At 34.1% G+C, this 19003-nt stretch overlaps 9 protein-coding genes across 9 annotated transcripts; 5 read left to right on the plus strand and 4 right to left on the minus strand.

The window, feature by feature from the left end:
* Positions 1 to 675: 675 nt before the first annotated feature.
* HHF1 (histone H4) lies at positions 676 to 987 on the plus strand (the record flags this gene model as incomplete). Its single annotated transcript, XM_003671130.2, has 1 exon — positions 676 to 987. One exon carries the CDS (start codon positions 676 to 678, stop codon positions 985 to 987), a length of 312 nt encoding a protein of 103 aa, XP_003671178.2.
* Positions 988 to 2439: 1452 nt separating this feature from the next.
* Positions 2440 to 3474, plus strand: NDAI0G01600 (aldo/keto reductase; the record flags this gene model as incomplete). Its single annotated transcript, XM_003671131.2, has 1 exon — positions 2440 to 3474. One exon carries the CDS (start codon positions 2440 to 2442, stop codon positions 3472 to 3474), a length of 1035 nt encoding a protein of 344 aa, XP_003671179.2.
* A 1899-nt stretch (positions 3475 to 5373) lies between these two features.
* NDAI0G01610 (TCP11 family protein) lies at positions 5374 to 7878 on the plus strand (the record flags this gene model as incomplete). The annotated part of the gene is made up of 1 exon (XM_003671132.2): positions 5374 to 7878. One exon carries the CDS (start codon positions 5374 to 5376, stop codon positions 7876 to 7878), a length of 2505 nt encoding a protein of 834 aa, XP_003671180.2.
* A 1601-nt stretch (positions 7879 to 9479) lies between these two features.
* Positions 9480 to 11699, plus strand: DSF2 (Dsf2p; the record flags this gene model as incomplete). The annotated part of the gene is made up of 1 exon (XM_003671133.2): positions 9480 to 11699. One exon carries the CDS (start codon positions 9480 to 9482, stop codon positions 11697 to 11699), a length of 2220 nt encoding a protein of 739 aa, XP_003671181.2.
* Positions 11700 to 11844: 145 nt separating this feature from the next.
* On the minus strand, positions 11845 to 13344 carry UGA2 (succinate-semialdehyde dehydrogenase (NAD(P)(+)); the record flags this gene model as incomplete). The annotated part of the gene is made up of 1 exon (XM_003671134.2): positions 11845 to 13344. The coding sequence occupies one exon, from the start codon at positions 13342 to 13344 to the stop codon at positions 11845 to 11847; it is 1500 nt and encodes a 499-aa protein (XP_003671182.2).
* A 632-nt stretch (positions 13345 to 13976) lies between these two features.
* RCR1 (Rcr1p) lies at positions 13977 to 14882 on the minus strand (the record flags this gene model as incomplete). Its single annotated transcript, XM_003671135.2, has 1 exon — positions 13977 to 14882. The coding sequence occupies one exon, from the start codon at positions 14880 to 14882 to the stop codon at positions 13977 to 13979; it is 906 nt and encodes a 301-aa protein (XP_003671183.2).
* Positions 14883 to 15501: 619 nt separating this feature from the next.
* On the minus strand, positions 15502 to 16419 carry PEX2 (ubiquitin-protein ligase peroxin 2; the record flags this gene model as incomplete). The annotated part of the gene is made up of 1 exon (XM_003671136.2): positions 15502 to 16419. The coding sequence occupies one exon, from the start codon at positions 16417 to 16419 to the stop codon at positions 15502 to 15504; it is 918 nt and encodes a 305-aa protein (XP_003671184.2).
* Positions 16420 to 16692: 273 nt separating this feature from the next.
* Positions 16693 to 18066, plus strand: GPI18 (GPI-anchor transamidase GPI18; the record flags this gene model as incomplete). The annotated part of the gene is made up of 1 exon (XM_003671137.2): positions 16693 to 18066. The coding sequence occupies one exon, from the start codon at positions 16693 to 16695 to the stop codon at positions 18064 to 18066; it is 1374 nt and encodes a 457-aa protein (XP_003671185.2).
* Positions 18067 to 18261: 195 nt separating this feature from the next.
* YRB1 (Ran GTPase-binding protein YRB1) lies at positions 18262 to 18909 on the minus strand (the record flags this gene model as incomplete). Its single annotated transcript, XM_003671138.2, has 1 exon — positions 18262 to 18909. One exon carries the CDS (start codon positions 18907 to 18909, stop codon positions 18262 to 18264), a length of 648 nt encoding a protein of 215 aa, XP_003671186.2.
* Between the last annotated feature and the right edge of the window lie 94 nt (positions 18910 to 19003).

The raw sequence follows: 19003 nt of genomic DNA on the forward strand, positions 1-19003 counted from the left end.
GTCTAATTTTAATGTATTATGAAGTAGAAAATAAAGAAAGAAGGAAGAAGAAAAATAACATTTGTAACGAAAGAAATATTACCTCTTTAAATACCCCATTTTTTTCTTTTCGTACTGTAATGTTGGGGAAAAGAACCACAAAACAAGGAAGACAGAGAAGCTGAAACGGGGCGAGGTGGTTGCGAAAGATAATTCAACGATTTGCCGCTATAATTTCCACATTTTCTTTCTCAAATTTTCTCAGGAGGGAAACGAACCTAGAAGTGCGAAATTGTCGGAACATCTTAACTATGGTGTTTTGTGAAAAACTCGGTCCAGTTTTTCCATGTTGTTATTTTTCATTAATGAAGCGATGCCCGCTCATGCTGATCTTTTCACATTGTTACCATTTACCATACTTAGACTGTGCTGAACATTTCGCCCCATGAATGTAAAGGGAAAAAGGGAGAACGTTTACAATAGAAATTTGTATGGATAATCGTTCTCTTTCTTATGGGCGTTTTACAGACGACTTTGGTGGCGTGAAAAATTTCATGGATATATAAAGATGGTACCTTTCAAATTTTCCTTTAACTGGGTAAACTTTTTTGTTTTTCTTTCCCTTTGATAGTATTATATAAAAGTAACGATTAATCAAACTAATCAGCAACAAATAAAAACATAATATAGAAAATAATGTCTGGTAGAGGTAAAGGTGGTAAAGGTTTGGGAAAAGGTGGTGCTAAACGTCACAGAAAGATTCTAAGAGATAACATTCAAGGTATTACAAAGCCAGCTATCAGAAGATTAGCAAGAAGAGGTGGTGTGAAACGTATTTCTGGGTTAATCTATGAAGAAGTTAGAGCTGTCTTAAAGACTTTCTTGGAATCTGTCATTAGAGATGCTGTTACATATACTGAACACGCCAAGAGAAAGACTGTTACTTCTCTTGATGTTGTGTACGCTTTGAAAAGACAAGGTAGAACCTTGTATGGTTTCGGTGGTTAATAAAGTAATCAACATACGAAAAAGGATTACGAGCTCATATGCTTTTCTGGTGATCAAAATAAGATAATACGAAAAGATTCTTAATTCATTTATACATTCATTCATTCATAAAAATCATTCATCTGTATATTATATAATCTAACGTTAACGAGAATAATTACATTTTTTTCAGTCGTCTACCCAGGTGAGACAGTTAGGTGGCCGCCACTATCATGGTCACCTTCTGGGCCACTTTCACTTGTCTCAATTTCTGAAAGTGGGGTGTTCCTTAGTGTTCTCTGTGTACTCCGGGTTATCCATCTTCTCAAACTGGCCCAAATAGTGGACCAACTACTGTCCCATCTGAGTATGTGGCTTATAATATTTAAAATATAAATAATTATATAAATCCTTATGGGCACGTTCTGATTATCTTGTAATCTCGTATTTTATATATGATTATTATGTAATCTTTTAAAAAGAGAACGAGCTGGTTAATACTTTTAGTTACTTGATATCATAGCAACCCAATTCCTCACGAAGAGAAAGGTCAGTGAAGAGAGCATTTTTTCTTCACCAAAAAATGTCTGCGTAGAACTTACAAAAACGTCGGTTTTTACCTCCCATTTTTTGTTCCTACTCTCTATTTATTCTTCTTTTAATTGCAAGCAATTTAAAAATAAGTTTGTAGCTAAGCAAGAAGAATAAAACCACATACGGTTTTTTCAAATTCAAATACAAGTTAAGTTTCTATCCGCGTTGGCTTACGAATGTAAGTACATATTTTGGGAAAGAGTTCTGGAAAGCCTTGGTTGAAAAGGTAGCATCGTTCAGATTTCTATCAATCTATCTACGTATTTCTTTACATAATTCTGGTGCCTAGTTCAGTCAATAGTTTGCCAAGTATCGTTTAGACAAAACAGTAGACTCTTATTTCACAAATTTTATACTGTCTGCATATACTTACCTCCAAACATACTATAACCGAATGAAGCATAACTTCCGTGGAATGAAGTGACAATATGAGTAGTTCGTATACCAACCAACCACGGTCAGAAATGTCAACTCCGCGTCATACATTTTTGTACTGGGTTTTCTTTTGGGCGGAGTATAGACAGAGATTATCTCAGTATACCATTTTGGGAAAGGCCACCTCTCACATGTATACATAACTAACTACGTAAAGATTATCATTGAAAAGAAGCTACGTACCCCGGTGGGACAGATCAGAAGCGGATATTCACCTGAAATCAGTTTACCACCGAAGAATCGGTGTACATGTATCCTCTCATGCTAGGAATCAGGGGGGGTGGCCATCAATTGCTTAATCGGACTCTAACTCTATATGGAAAGTTTAGCTGAAGACAACCATGCTCTTTTAAATCATTATGCTTTTTTTTTGAAAGGTTTTCTCAAATATTGAACGTCCTACAACTTCATAGAAACGTCAAGTAAAGGATTTATCTAAACAAAATGTCTAAATTAGTTAAACAAGTTCAATTCGGTAACACTGGGATTAAAATCTCACCATTAATCGTTGGTTGTATGTCATATGGTTCCAAAGCTTGGGCTCAATGGGTTGAAGATGACAAGGAAAAAATTTTCCAAATCTTTAAGCATTGTTACGATATTGGGTTCCGTACTTTCGATACCGCTGATGTCTATTCCAATGGTAAAAGTGAAAGATTGTTGGGTGAATTTTTAAGAAAATTCGAGATTAGAAGAGAAACAGTGGTCATTTTGACAAAGACCTATTTCCGAGTGGATGAAACATTAGATTTACCCCTGGGTGAATTTCCACATTCTGAAAATGACGTTTTGGACTTAGTTAATCAACAAGGTTTATCTCGTAAACATATTTTAGACTCTGTTAAAAACTCGGTGGGAAGATTAGGTACTTATATTGATGTTTTACAAATTCATAGATTTGATCCAACTACGCCAATTAAGGAAACCATGAAGGCATTGAATGACGTTGTCGAAAATGGTGATGTTAGGTACATTGGTGCCTCTTCCATGTTACCAACTGAGTTTGTTGAAATGCAAGCAATAGCTGATAAGTACGATTGGTTCCAATTCGTTAACGTTCAATCTCAATATAATTTGTTATACAGAGAGGATGAACGTGATTTGATGAAATATTGTAAGAAACATAACATTGCCTTAACTCCATGGTCACCAAATTATCAAGGTTTGTTAACCAGACCCGTCGGTGTTGAATCAACTAGATCTAAGACGGATAAAGTCATCGATGCTTGGCACCTTAAAAATTTAGATCCTGCACAAAAGGAGATCATTAATCGTGTTGAAGAGTTGTCCAAAAAGAAGGGTGTTGCAATGGCTGCAATTTCAACAGCATGGGTTATGGCAAAGGGTTGTCAACCAATTCTCGGAATGTCTTCGATCAAAAGGGTTGATGAAGCAAAGGATGCTTTGGATGTTAAGTTTACAGAAGAAGAGTTGGCTTATTTAGAAGAACCTTATAAACCTAGGGAATTTATGATCTAACCATGGAAATATTAATTGTATATACTTATAACGTGTAAGTAAACATGAATATTTGATTACTCTTTTTAGGTTTTTTGTTATATTTTAGATTCGTAATATATTGCTTAAATTGAGTTTTTATTGTTTTTCCATCTGAGATATTAAATTTAATAGAACTCTATGTTTAGCCTCTAATACTTGAAAATTTGTAATGTAAAATAAATAAAATAAATATCTCTGAGAAAGAAGTGAGTAGGTATTTTTAAATTCAAATTACCAATGTCATTCAAGAATATCACCTAATCTAACGTTACTCATGCATGGTATCCTTAAATCTGCATGTTTATGTTTGAAGAATTTTGCCTCGGCTTGACGTTAGTATGGGTGGTCTTCCTTATCGTTTCGTGAAGGAATAAAGATGAGATGACTTCACGTCGTTGAGCGACAGTCTCGTGTAGACTGTTAAAAGATATTACTTAAACAGGAAATTTAGAACCGGTGAAAAAACTTGTCTCCGTTTTTGTAGACTTCGGCGTTTGGGACTTTCTTTTCGATTCCTATTTTCGATTCAACAACGAAGAGCGCTCACTTTCCGGAGAGCTGACAAAAATGGCGAGACTCTTTTCTTCGGACCCTTACCCCAAGAAAGGTGCGTAGTACCGAGGGTTCCCCCTGCTGTATGATTCTTATGCATTGGGTAATTTCGGCCCTACGGATGTGGAGAGCTAGAACGGTATCTACTATTTTTTTAAGTTTAGTTGCCTTGAACACTACGTACTGGGTGACATACTGCTTCCCCTATTAAACTAGTGCAGGGGCTATGATTTGGAAAAGGAGGGAAGGCACTTCGAGAATGCTCGAAACGAAGGAATACACAAACCCTATTTCTCGTAACGTGCCGTCCACATCTTACGATCCTTATCTTCCCCCTGGATAATAGGTATTGTATTTCCCTTTCTGCTAAGAAACAGTCTCAGGATTTCCCATGCAGCAATAACGAGGAATCTTAAAAGGTACCGTAAACAGATTACATAAAACTCATTATGCGTGCTGACGGCACGGTACACTACCGTACGTGAATCAGTGCATTCCCCCCAGATCAAGTTAAGGTTTTATCTCGAGACCGTCATAGAAGCCTGAGAAATGTTCCAAGATTTCCTTTTTACTTGTGGCCTTGTCTTTTCTGCATGTCCAGAGGGAACCAATAGATTGAAATAAATTGAAAGGGAATCCAAAGGGAATCCTAAATACTTAGCTGTGAAAGATGAAGAATTTACCGGAATTGTATACGTAGGAACTGTTCACCAGTACGTACGTTATTCACACTAAAGCTCAAAAAGGAATTAGATTATACCATTTGGGGTCTTGAGTTGTTAACATTCATGCTTTGTAAAGCTAAGAAGGACCTACATAACTCTAGCTCTAATTCCCTAATCCCTCTAATATAAGCTTGCATGCCGAACTTAAAAAGTTTATCGCTAACCTTAATCCCGCTTATTGAACATATTTCCTTTGTTTGTTTCTTGTTTTTGATTTTTTATTTAAAAGCAATTTGTCTAAATAAAAGGATAATGATTTAAATTTCACGTATGAAATAGATTAAAAAGAAATATATTGTTAAGGCTAGACGTCTCCAGCATTTTTTTCTTTTAACCCCCCTTTTTTTTTACAACTTATTATAAAGAGGAAAACAGGATATATTTCCTTTATTCATATTCAAAGAAAGTTAGTTACGCAAATACTTCTTGTTGTTTAAACAAGTCAATACTATATTAATCTAGCAAATTTTTTTTCAATAATAATAATAATAACAATAACAACAGCACTTATCTTTTGCATAGAGTATTTATTATTCAGCGAACCTTTAATAAATATTCCAGCAGCCTTTGGACCTTAATATTTCTGATACTTTTCTATTGGATGCAAAATTTGAGGCAAATAACCGAGTCATCTTCATCATCCACAGATCTTGAAAAAACAACAAGCGACCCACCTTCAAATGCTACTACTGTGACGGTAAGTGTTGTAGCAGAAGCAGCATCTTCTCCAGATTCTTCCTCTTCATCTACAACTTCAGCTAACACTATGATAAAAAATTCAAATGTCGGCAATGGAATAATGAAACATGTTCCTGATACTGTCCTCAATGATGAACTTGACCATACAAATATTGAAAATCAGATAACTAATGAACAGCAAGATTATTATGGAAGTAGTTCCTATAAAATGTTTAAAAAAATATTAACTTACAGAATATTACAACAAACACTACGACTAAAGAGACCTTTAGAAGAAGACCAGACATCCCCCTCTGAAAATAGAAGAAAATTCAGGAAAAGATCATATTCTTTGCCCAATTTATTAGCAACTCGATCGAATAATATTTCAAGTGAGTATGATCGTTCATCTTCACATTATTTTATGAAACCAGTGAACTCCAGCAACCATAATGAACAAAGAAATAGAATGGCGAGAGCTAAGAGTCGAACAAAAAATAGTAATGTTCCTCCTTTCACCCTAAATTATAACCACGATAACATTTGTACTATTGTGTATAATAGTAATAACTGCGATAGAGTTGACGACGATAATTATGACGATTATGATGACGATTTTGATGACGATTTTGATGATGATGATGATGATTCTGATGAAAACTATGATTCCGATGGTAACCGTAACGTCGAGTCATTCACGTACAGAGAGAACACCGAGGATAACTTATTACCTCCCATTAATTTGAAATATCTAGAAGACTTAGAACTTTCTCAAGTTATTAGAAATGCTCAGCTAAGACATGATTTAATATTTGATCCGTTCTTGAAGTTCAAACCAAATCAAGATCAAGATCAAGCTCAAGCTCCTAATGATAAATCTTATCTAGAAAGCCAAGATCAATCTAAACTTTATTGGAATTTTATCAGAGTAGAATTAGCGCTTTCTGCAAATACATCATCATTATCACCGGCTACTCATAATACATTAGTAAAAAAAGCACAAAGCTCAAAATTATTATTTAACCTATTTGAAACTTTGAAAAAAATATTACTAACAATTGTGCCAGAAGCCAAATACGTACCCACAGCCTCGTCACCATTTAATAATAATAATAATAGTCAAGAGGAAACTCATTCCATCTTTACTTCGATAATAACTGATTTCGACGCAAATCTAATAGTTCAAGAATTATATTTGGGCGTTTTTGACATTCCCAAATTTTCTACCTGGATAACTACATTGTTAAGGAAATGTTGTGCTCCCATAAGAGATCCATTAATTGGCTACATTGAGCAAAATTTTCAATCAATTTTTACCAATGATGATAACAATACAGTCATTTCTATATCAAAATTTGTAGATTGTTTGAATCAAATTTTCAAAATATTAAAGCTAATGAAATTAGATATTGTTAATTATGAATTAAGATTGTTTAGACCGAATTTACTATTGTACACAATTGATTTCGAAAAGAATTATTTTGAAAAATTATACCAATTTGACAGTTGTCAGATTATGAATTCAACACTTGCTTGGTTTCAAGAAAATTTAGACAATGAGAAAAAGAGACTAATATTAAAGAATGAAGTTGTTGAAGGAGATAACGCAAATGTATCGGTTATACCGCAGGAGAAAAATCAATTTTATTATAGGCTATTTCTCAAAAGTGTCCTTAATTTGCTTTCATGTTGTAACATTGTTGAAAAGTTCCCTGAAGGATTTTTTTTTGATTTTGATAAATTGGTATTATTAAGGGTCGATGTGAGACAAATGATCTGCCAATATATTTGTAAGATGTTATATGAAACCATGGTAAGGAGAGACACTCACATTTCCCCTATGGATAAGACATATTTACTGTCAAAAAAAGCAACTAATCAAGTAATTAATGGAATTGATACCATTATTAAGAATAAAAATGGGCACTGTAAATGGTCTAATAATATAAACTCTATATCTGTTCAACTTTGCTATTGGGTTCAAAGTTACTATAAAGAGAATATTAATATGTCTGCTTCTTCACCATCATCCTCATCTATGAAATTAGATGGCAAAATGGTTGAGTTTTGTAACAATTGGTTAACAAGACAATTCAACCCATCGAGTAAGATATATACCATGTTAGAAAATAAATTATTGAGTGCATTAGAAGAAATAATTTTTGAGGGATCTGAAATTAACGATGATGGAGAAGTAAATTGCAAATTTCTCTTTAGTTTTGGTATAGATTCTCCCTTCTCAATGTCACACAGAAAGTCAGCTTTCACAAATACTCTAAATATATCCAGCGGTAGCTCTAAAATAAACATTTCCAATAATATTCCAAATCACCCTATAAGAAACTACAAACATATTGACAACAAGCATCCGAGTTATTATTCTATCAAAATAGATCCTGAGAATAGCATCCTTTTCTCTTTTCGATAGGAGCAAATTTGAACATGTCCTACGATACCTTAATGTCATTACCAATTTTCATTGGTGCGTTTTCCGTCATAGGTACTGTTCTTTATCTTAGAAGCTAAATAATGTATCTCGACATTATATATCTTCCTACGTAAAGTAACGTCCCCTTTTAAATAGACTATGAAAATATACCCCATAAAGGAGAGACAATATTTTACTTGTTTGGCATTGGCGATACTATCTTTTCATCATTCTCACAACATACATACGTAGATAGACACCTAAAAAAAGTGACAGAGTTATGGGGAGACTTATTCGCGGTGGATAGTTTTGTGCCATCAAACCTCTGAGTAGGCTTGGTTGGACTTCTTTTTGAAAAAGATCCCCTCAGAGTAAACCGAAATTTTCCAAAGAAGCACACCCCACTGGGGTTCGCAACACACAATCTCAGAAGGCTTTAGCGACACAGTATATTTGTTGCTAATTAGAACCTATATACTGTGGAACCCCAATATTTTTGCCTAGAATTTTCTAGGAACCCCCCAGAAACCAACCCCCAATTCTCTTATAAAAAACACCGCAACCCCACCTGGGCATGGGGCTTACTTAATGTCCACCCATGCCTACCTTTGGCTGCACGTGATCTTACCATATTTGGCCATTGGCACCCCCGAAGTCCTTTGCGGATATTTTGTATTTACACCCTTAGTTGTTTACCAAACAAATAACGCGTGAGAGAAAGGTTGCTTACACGGCGTAAGCAGGCCTGGGACGGATAGGATTTTCTGTCTATCCTAAGGGATTTCGGCCCTACCCTACCTTTTTTTAATCCCCAGTGAAAATCTTCAATCCAGTCCTAATCGTATCCTAACGCAAAGTCTATCCTAATCCAATCCATTTTTTTTATTACATAATTTATGAGAAAATACTATAAAAATCATATTATACGACTACTATTTTTCAATTTTTTTTTCAATCCATGCCCCAATCCATATAATTTGATTTCTACCCTACCTTTTTCCAAAATTTTCACGCCCAAATCTTTGCTTTTTCAATCCATTAATCCTAATCCGTCCGAGGCCTGGGCGTAAGATTAAAGCGTACAAACAATAATAATAATAATAATAATAGAATACTCTTTAATGTTTACGCGTCCCGTTTTCCTTCCGCAACTTAGAATTGCCGTGGGGGCCAGGACGTCTCCACTACGTACAGGAACTGTTGTAACAAAGTTGCAATTTCTCGAGAACTTCCAGATAAAGAAACGTTCAACTCGAGGATATCTGTCGTATCGACAGTTTTTCACAGATTATATAACCAAAAAAACATTCATACACATTACACAATACAAAAGGAATACTTGTATATTGCGTGTTGCTCTCTCTTTGATAATTTACATACTTGGAACTAACTAGAAACTCTCTGCTAGCCAGTGAATTATTTTTAGAAGCTTTACATTACACTGGGAACAATTTCGTTAGAACGGTTACATCGCTTTCAAGTTGAACCATATCCCATTCCGAGTCGGTCCAGCTAGCACTTGTTCTCGTAGTCATCGATATATCTACGATTGGTCCACTACACATTTCAATTATAACCCAGCCTTCAGACACTCGAACCTTATGTCATGTACTGGTAATAATTCATCGCCATTAGACGATCTGGTAAATCCATCAAATAACGGCAGTTCAGATATCAAAACGAATAATAGCAGAAGGTCATCTTCATTCAGGAAAACTAATATCAGTTTACTATCTTTAAATTCTACAGCTCCTTCTGAAAGATTATTAGATAAACTAGATTTAAGTCCCGAAGATGAGCTTTTATTGGAAATGGCGCTAAAGGAAGAAGAAGAAACAATTCGACAACGTCAATTATCATGTCAAAATCGATCACAGAGTCATATACTGTGTATGCCAGCTTCCGAATTTCCATCATTACGAATTTCAAGAAATTATTACAACAATACTAGTAACAATACTTCCAGATCTAATAAAAATAATAGAAGAATTAGTAGGAATAATGTATCTACAACATCTTTATTAAAGAATAAACAAAAAAATCCAATCGAAATACTGGCTGGAGCATCCACGGTGAATGATGCTTACATAGACGGTGACGACGAGAATGAACTTCTACCCGAGAATATCATATTGAAAGATAAAACATTAGCTGCAAAGGTTGAACAGCATTTCGCTACAAGTTCGCGATATTCATACATGGTAGAAGAAGAAGAAGAAGAAGAAGAAGAAGAAGAAGAAAACGACAACTCTAATAAACCTATATTAAACTTCGAAAAATACCGTGTAGAAAATTCTAAATTAGTTGATATGTTTGTATCTAAGAAACAACAAGAGAATAAAAAAAATCCATATTCAATTCATGAAACTGGGTCTTCAGTTATACGAAATGACAGTACTAACAGTTCAAACACTATATTCTCTGATATTGGTCAATTATCCAAACCAAATACTCAATCAACTTTTGAAAGTGATACTTCTACTAATGAAAGTCGTGTAAATTATAATGATATGATTTCATCATCACCAATTAAAAAGAATCTATCAAAAACGAGCACGAATAGTAGCGAAACACTACCCAAAGAATTCCAAAAGATACCGCCGCAACCTCCATATAAGACACATAAAAAGAAATCGTCATTATCCTCGTTGAAAAATTTATTCAAGTCTTCAAAATCATCACATAAACATAAACATAATCATGATAAAAGTGATTCAACAATAGCGATAAACACGGAACCTAACAGTTCTGAAACTACACCTCAACAAGAACGATTTTCAAATATAAGTTTGCCATCTTTAGTAAACCAATCTCCTTTAAATACAACCAGCATTGGTAAATACATATTCCCACCAAATCCATCATTCGAATTTGAATTGAATCAATCGAAGGTAAAACCATATTCAAACATGCAAAGTAGTAGTAATTCTCATCAACGGACAAAGGAGAGAAGTAATACAAATTCACCATTCAAGACACATTATAGGTCATTATCAGCGCAACAAGATATCTACACCAACAACAATAATACTATAACTAAAAATTCAATGGGCAAACCAGTTCAGGAACAAAAAACAACCACGACCACTCACGTGGAGGTATCACCCATCAGACCCAAAAATAGAAGATCTTTATCATTAAACATGCAAAAAAATGTTTCACAACATCCATGGTCCAAATACACATCGACTTCATCTTCAATACACAAAGAAAATGAAATAATTGACACAGCAATCAAGATGAGACACGAAGGACGCTTAAAGGAATCTGCGGAGAAATTGAAAAAAGCATGTATGACAGGAAACAAAACAGCGTATTTATTATATGGATTAGCATTACGTTATGGTTGTGGTGTTGAACAAGATTATGATGAATCATTTAAATACTTACAACTTGCCATAACTAGTGGTGACAGTGGAATTTCCATCGATAAAGATGTATTACATTGTCACGTTGATCCTATGGAAATTGAGAAAAAAAATAATTTCAGAGATAAATCAATGTATCAAATTATGAGAGAACCTTTAGCTCCTGCTTTGTATGAATGTGGTATTTCGTATCTGAAAGGGTTTGGCGTGGAACATGTTGACGAAATGAAAGGGCTCAAATTTTTAGAGAAAGCCGCGTCTTTAGGACATATTGATTCAATGTGCCTGAGTGGCACTTTGTGGTCACGAAGGTCTGAGTCAAGTAGAAGGAAAAAGGATACCGTGAGGGCTGCAGCATGGTTTAGATTGGCCGAAATGAGAGGTGCTAATTTAATAGGTGCCAATTGGATTTATAAAGAAAAGTATGTAAATCCTCCAGAAAAGGTACTGTAGTATTTTTTTTGATTAATAATAACGTATATATTCTACAAGGTTTCCCTTCACGAAGATTTACATCTTTAAAACAATTTCATTGAAAATTATTACATATAGTTACCTATGAAGACTAAAAATAGATCTAGACCTATGCAGCTAGTTTTTATAACATTGGTGGTAAACCTCCGATTGTAATTGTTTTCAAAACAGTATAATCTTCAATACCATGTAATGATCCTTCTCTTCCAAATCCAGATTCTTTAATACCACCAAATGGAATAGCAGCATCTGAGAAAATGCCTGTATTACAAGAAACCATACCAGCTTCTAAAGCTTCAACGACAGTATAAATAGTATCAACATTCTTACTGAAAACATAAGAAGCCAACCCCAATTCCGTATCATTGGCGTATCCAACTACCTCTTCCAAAGTATCAAATTTAAAAATTGGACATAATGGACCAAAAGTTTCCTCTTTAGATACCACTGCATTATTCGGAACATGAGATAAGATAATAGGAGCATAAAAATTTGGACCAATATCTTTCAAAGGCCCGCCCTTTAAGACAATTTTGGCACCTTTTTTAATGGCATCATTAGCATGATATTCAATTTTTTCAATAGCTTTACCATTAATGATACATCCATGGGTAACGCCATCTTCTAAACCTGGACCGATAACGAATTTCTTTACCTTTTCAGCTAATAAATCAGCAAACTTGTCGATGATTGAACTATGAACGTAAATTCTATTTGAACAAACGCAAGTTTGGCCTAAACCTCTAAATTTAGAGGCAATGGTTTGATTGACCGCTGCGTCTAGATCACAATCATCAAATATAATAACTGGTGCATTCCCACCTAATTCGAATGACAACTTTTTCAAAGTGGAAGAAGATTGATCCATTAAAATTTTCCCCACTTGAGTAGAACCAGTGAATGAAACTTTTTTGACTCTATACGATTGACATAATGTTTTCCCACATTCAGGAGTATTTTTATGTGACAATATAATATTTACTACACCTTTAGGAAACCCTGCTTGTTCTTGTAATTTACCTAAGGCTAATGCAGATAATGGAGTTTGAGAGTCAGGTTTAATGACAACAGTACAACCTACTGCCAAGGCAGCTGCCATTTTCCTTGTAATCATGGCACTTGGGAAATTCCAAGGGCAAATGATCCCACATACTCCAACAGGTTGTCTTATAGTGAACACACGACTTGTCGGGTTAGATGGTTGAATAGTTGTTCCGTAAACTCTTGTTGCTTCTTGAGAGAACCATTGGAAATATGAGGCAGCGTATTGAACTTCCGAACGTGATTCTTCTAGAGATTTACCATTTTCCCATGAGATTAATTTAGCCAAATCTTCTTTATTTTCAATCATGAGATTGTAAAGGTTTAAAAGCCATTTCGATCTTTCTTGAGGCGAAGTTTTCCTATAAGTTTGGAAAGCTCTATATGCAGCATCAATGGCCTTTTCTACATTGGCAGAAGTTTGTTCTGGCATTTTAGCTATTATCTCATTGGATGCAGGGTCAGTAACTTCAAAGTATTCTTTGGCATTGTTAGGGTCTAACCATTCACCATCTACCAATGGAGACTTGGAAATCAAATCTTTATTCTTAAAAGTAGGAACAGGGAACTTTCTAGTGGACATGGGTAAGTACTATTGAGGGATTGGTGGTCAGTTCGGAACGATAAATTACCAGATTATATAGATCTGAAATATATAGGTGACAGGAAAAAGATGAAGCTATTTTTCCAATTTAAGTTAGTTCTTCTAGTAATATGATATCACTTAAGTATGTTCCTTATTGACTAGTTACCGATAATTAAAAGCAGAATGTATTCCTTTATCCCTATCTGATGGATTCAACAAGGTTTTATCCGTTATCGTTTCAATATCTTCCCTTGCTACCCTGTCCCCTCCCCTGTGTTAATCATACCATATCGGACATCGCATATACAAATTATAACGTTATCAGATAAAGGGTGCGACGTTGATAAGAGGATAGTAAATGACAGCAATCAATAAACAAACGTCCAATGGATGAAAGTTGAAAGAGATCATATATTACATTAGCAGAGTAAATTTGTTACTAAAATACATAAAGATTATATTGTCATTATTACAGTACATTATGTTAGATTATATAAGCATGTAGTCTGAATTCGTGAAAAATAGAACAGATTCAACTAGAAAATTAGAGCAATAACCGTTACTAGGGTATTAATATATAAAAGAATCAAGTTTTGTCAATAACAATATTCTTCTTCTTCTTATTATTATTATACCTCTGATCTTGATGATTTCACATCAACAAACGATTCACCATCGTCATTGATGCCGTTATTAGTGGAGGTCGTCGTCAGCGTACTTGTTGTTACCGTTTTCACCTTCCCTATCTCATATTTAGGGCTATTACTAGGTACAGCGGATAAATGTTCAACTTGTGAACCAGTTTCAGCGTATCCCTGTATCTTTTCCTCACCTTCTTCTTCTTGTAGCTCTTCTTCTGGTAGATTGATCTTTGGTACTCCTGGCGGTGAACCTGAAGGACGAGCAAAATTCGAAAAAGGTAATGATGATCTGGAAGAGGGAAAAGCAGGATCAGCAATGGGAAAAAAAGCTGGAGGTGGTATTTGCGAATTTTTATTACCATCATATGTTCTTACATCTTCATTACGATGGAAGTCGCCCCTTTCATCATAATAACCTAAATCATTCATATTAACCCTTTCAGTATATTGAGGGACAAAATCCTCTTCATCACGACAATTTTTAAAAGTAGTGTCTGTTGATGGTACATTATAGGTAGGAATCCATGATGTTCCTGTAATGGGGCGTTCTTTCCTTCTATTTCTTATGGAATTAATAATTGAAAAAACAATGATAATTAATAATACTGCACCTACAATTCCTGCAATTGCAACACCAAACCATTTACCGAACTCTCCACTATCTTCAGGGTCCGTATAAGATTGGGAAATAACTTTTGATGTAGATGTTGCAGTATATATGGTGGTACGTGTTCCCTGAGTAGCAGTAGTAGCATATGTCCTAGTAGTGGTAATTGTAGTGCGATCACCGTCATCATCATCATTGCTACCTAGGATGAACCCACCGACGACCCCAGCTAAAAGTGCAGCACCGGTGCCGATTTTTCCTTGTTGTTGTTGTTGTTGTTGTTCCATTCTTATTTGAATTTCACGCTGGTTTTATTACGTCTACCAATTTTTTGTTAACTAGAATACAAAGTCAGAAAAGAAATCGAATTGTGGAATGGAACCTACAAGAGGAGGGATATATGAACCCTTATATACATATACATATGTATATGACGACAGTAGCTACTGGATATAATTCTTGGGAGAATATCAAATAAAGGGACAATGATTGTCGACTCTATGTATAAAAGATAAATAAAGAATAATCGACTTTACTACGTTGCCACGTTTGTATAATAATACCATACTTTGTTTCACTAATTTTTTATCGCCGTAGGGGGGTGTATAGATAAAAATGACCAAAAATACGTAGGTGAAAAACCCATCCTCAGCATTGATTATTATTGACCATTGATTATTTCATCCCATTCATTCATTCATGGATGAGTGATATTATTATTGTTGTCGTTGTCGTTGTCCGCTGCCATGTAAAAAATTACATCAATGCGCCGCCCTTTACCGGGGACTCCCACCCCGAAGAACATACCGGTTGGGAAAGGGGGGGGGGGGTACCGAAGTGAGCCTCACCCACTTCACCCCTTTAAAACTGTCTCAAATTGTTTTTTAATCCATAATGATGATGACACTAGTTCTCTCTTACATTGTCTGGTTGTGTTGAAGACGAATGATAGATATACTGGGCACTTAGATCGTTAGTCTCGTCACAATTCAAACAATAACCTCTTTTCAAAACATATGACACACAAACGTAACAATAAATTCCCTGGCAACACGTCATTCGATATGGATTCACTGGGAAATTCTCACACTTGGGACACTGCAAGCCACTATCACCTGTCTGTTGTTGCTTCTTGGCTTGAACTTTTTTCTTCCTTTTATTGTTCATTATGTATGATCGCGAGTAATAAAATTTATGACTCAACAATAATGTATTATTGAATACTTCTAGTATTGCGTTCCATAATAATTGCCTGTTTTGATATTCTAAGCCACCATAAATGGAATCTTGATAAAATGATGAAGATGATAGGTGAATAGGATCCGTAATGGAACCGATTTTAAATAACCTGAAAATTGGTGTTAAGTATAGGTTCTTATTAGTACGGCCTGATGATGAAATAAAAACACATAGATTAAGCAAATATGCTATATCATATATTTTTGATAATCGTGAATATAACTTTCTTAAAATGTCCTGGTTGTGTAAGGTTGTTGATGCAGGATTGGATGAGAAGAAATAATGAGATAATTTTTTATTGAAATAATCCGATAGAATTGTCAATAAATATAGGGAGCTCTTACGGCACTTAAAAGAAACACCATTTAACTGGGACCCATAAGTTCTAGTCACTCCTTCTAATACAGAATATTTAGTGGAACATATAAATATTAGTGATTTGATTATCAATTTGATTTCCTCGGTATTTTTATTCCTTATTGAGTTCCAATTTAAAAGGTTACTTTGAAGAATACTGGAACCAAGTAGCGTGTATAGTTCCTGGTCTAATGCTACAGCATCTAATTGTGCCACTCTTGAAGCCATGATAAGCTGTAGATTTTGTATCTTATCTTGTTATCTTGTTATCTTGTTGTTGCCTTATCCTCTCCCATCCTTTTTTCTTGATAGTTTGATTCTTCTTAATAGATAGATTGATATAATTCTCCAAGATGGATGGATGGTATAATTTTAAACAAGCGCCTAAATGGAAGAAAGTGAAAAATATTCAATATTGCAATATATATACATATATATACACATAGCAACAACAATAAGAGAACCAGAACAAAGGGTTTACAGTGGAAAAGTCAATGGGCAATGTTATTTAGCTTATCATGGAGACCGTTCATTAAACTTACATCAATTTTTATTACATTAAGAGCCATACAATATGCATTGCTTTTCTTTGCACCGACAGCTCAATTCGATACTTCAACAGAGTTACTTCTTTCATCTTTGGCACCAGATAGCGATATTGATTCGTTTTGGAATCGACATCTTTGGAATAAGTTATTATCATGGGATTCAGTGTATTTCATCAAAGGAATGACTCAACACTCTTCAGAACCACAATATGAACATGAATATGCATTTTCACCAACGTGGGTTAAATTGATAAGATTGATTGTCTCAAAGCAAAATAATACAGAGTTCTATCATATCTTAAAAGTTGGTATTATAATGAACAATATAATATTCTTTGTCTCAACATTGTTGCTGTATGAATTGACATTTCAAACGTTCAGAAATAAAAAAAGTATTCATTATTCAATTAATGATTCATTAAAACTATCCAACTTATCAAGTATATTTTTTATTTGTTCAAGTTGTTCTGGCTTTGTCATTAGTATTTATTCTGAACCATTGTCAATATTAGGATCATTCGCAGGTATGTTGTTACGTGAATTATCTTTAAACTCAGTGTTATCATCATCGTCAACACTAGGCAACTTATTTTACATTGGTTCGTGTTTTGGGTTTATTTTGGCTGCCATCAACAGATCCAATTGTATCCTATTGGGAGTATTTTACCTATTTGACTTAATACATGGATTAAAGGAATTCAGAAAGACAAGAATAAGTCGAATGATAACTTTACCAATACTATGTGGTACTGTTCTCGGCATTACATTCATTTGGAGTCAATATTATATCCCATATAATAGATTCTGCACCACAAGTAATGATATGGAATGGTGTCAAACGAGTCTCTTCCATATATGGGGCCTTAAACAAATAACCAAGACATCTATGTATTCATATATTCAAAATGAATATTGGAATGTTGGAATTTTCAAATATTGGACGATTAATAATTTACCGAATTTTTTAATTGGATTACCTAATTTTATTTGTATGGTATTTTCCTGTATTTATTTTAGCAAGATTTATCCATTTAATAATATGAAACCATTGATTTTTGTTTGTTCCCTTTTCCTTTGCATAATTTTAGTTTTGGCACATTTCCAAATTATTAATAGAATCAATTCGTTTATACCGTTACATGTTTGGTATATAGCTGATAGATTATTGAAACAATCTAGAAGAACCATTACGAATGCAAATGAGGAGGAAGGAAAGCAAATAGTACTGACGGGTGATGATATAATAGTTAAATGGTATATTAGATGGTTAATCATTTGGATACCATTACAAACAATTCTATTTGGATTCTTTTTACCACCAGCATAAAAGCAAAGACGGCTAATTATTAATATTATTATTATTATTATTATTATTTATCTGTGATATTATTTTTTTATATAGACAAGTATAGATTACTACATATAGAATAAAAAGAAAAGAAAAAAAAAAATGCATATCTTCTATATTATATTGTATTATATTATATAATTTTTTTGATAAAATCATTATCGTCATGATTGATTATTTGTTTAATTCTTGAGCTTTTTCGAATTCAGCTTTGAACTTATCAGCGTTTTCCTTAGAACCGAACCTAATCGCAAAAGTGAAAGCTTCAGCAGGTCCTTCAGCTACATCTGCTGTACAAGTATAAACCCAAGATCTATCAGATCCCACATTTGGTTTCAATTCATATTCTGGAGCGATAATATGATTAGCGCAAACTTTCAAAGTCTTATCTCTTCTCATTAATAATCTAACTTTTTTAGTTTGTTCATTTTGTAGAAATTTACAATCACCAGTACCTCTTTCTTTCCATTCTTTATTTTCTGAATCGAATCTAAATAACTTAGCTCTAATTTTGAAAAGTGTTTTTTCATTTTCTTCCATAGTTTTCACGTCAACTTTTTCAAGATGAACGATTGGTTCAAAATGAACATCTGGAGATTCTGGAGCATCATCTTCATCATTAGTTTTTTGTCTTCTTTTTAGTTTCTTTATCTTCTTTTTCTTCTTCTTCATTAGTCCTTCTTCTCCTTCTTCTTTTTCAGCATCAGTGTCTTTCTTACCACCGAACATGGAGAAGATGGCAGATGATGGTGGTTTTTGAGCATCAGATCCACTGGTAGTGGTGGCTGGAGTAGTAGATGGTGTAGTCTTTTCTTCTGACATTATTGTATATTTATATATATGTGTGTATTTGGTTGAGAATGTGATCTACTTTTAAATGTTAAAGATGATTTTCTTTTGAAGGATTATATTATAT

This window comes from Naumovozyma dairenensis, chromosome 7 (assembly GCF_000227115.2).
Source record: "Naumovozyma dairenensis CBS 421 chromosome 7, complete genome".
Taxonomy (NCBI): domain Eukaryota; kingdom Fungi; phylum Ascomycota; class Saccharomycetes; order Saccharomycetales; family Saccharomycetaceae; genus Naumovozyma; species Naumovozyma dairenensis.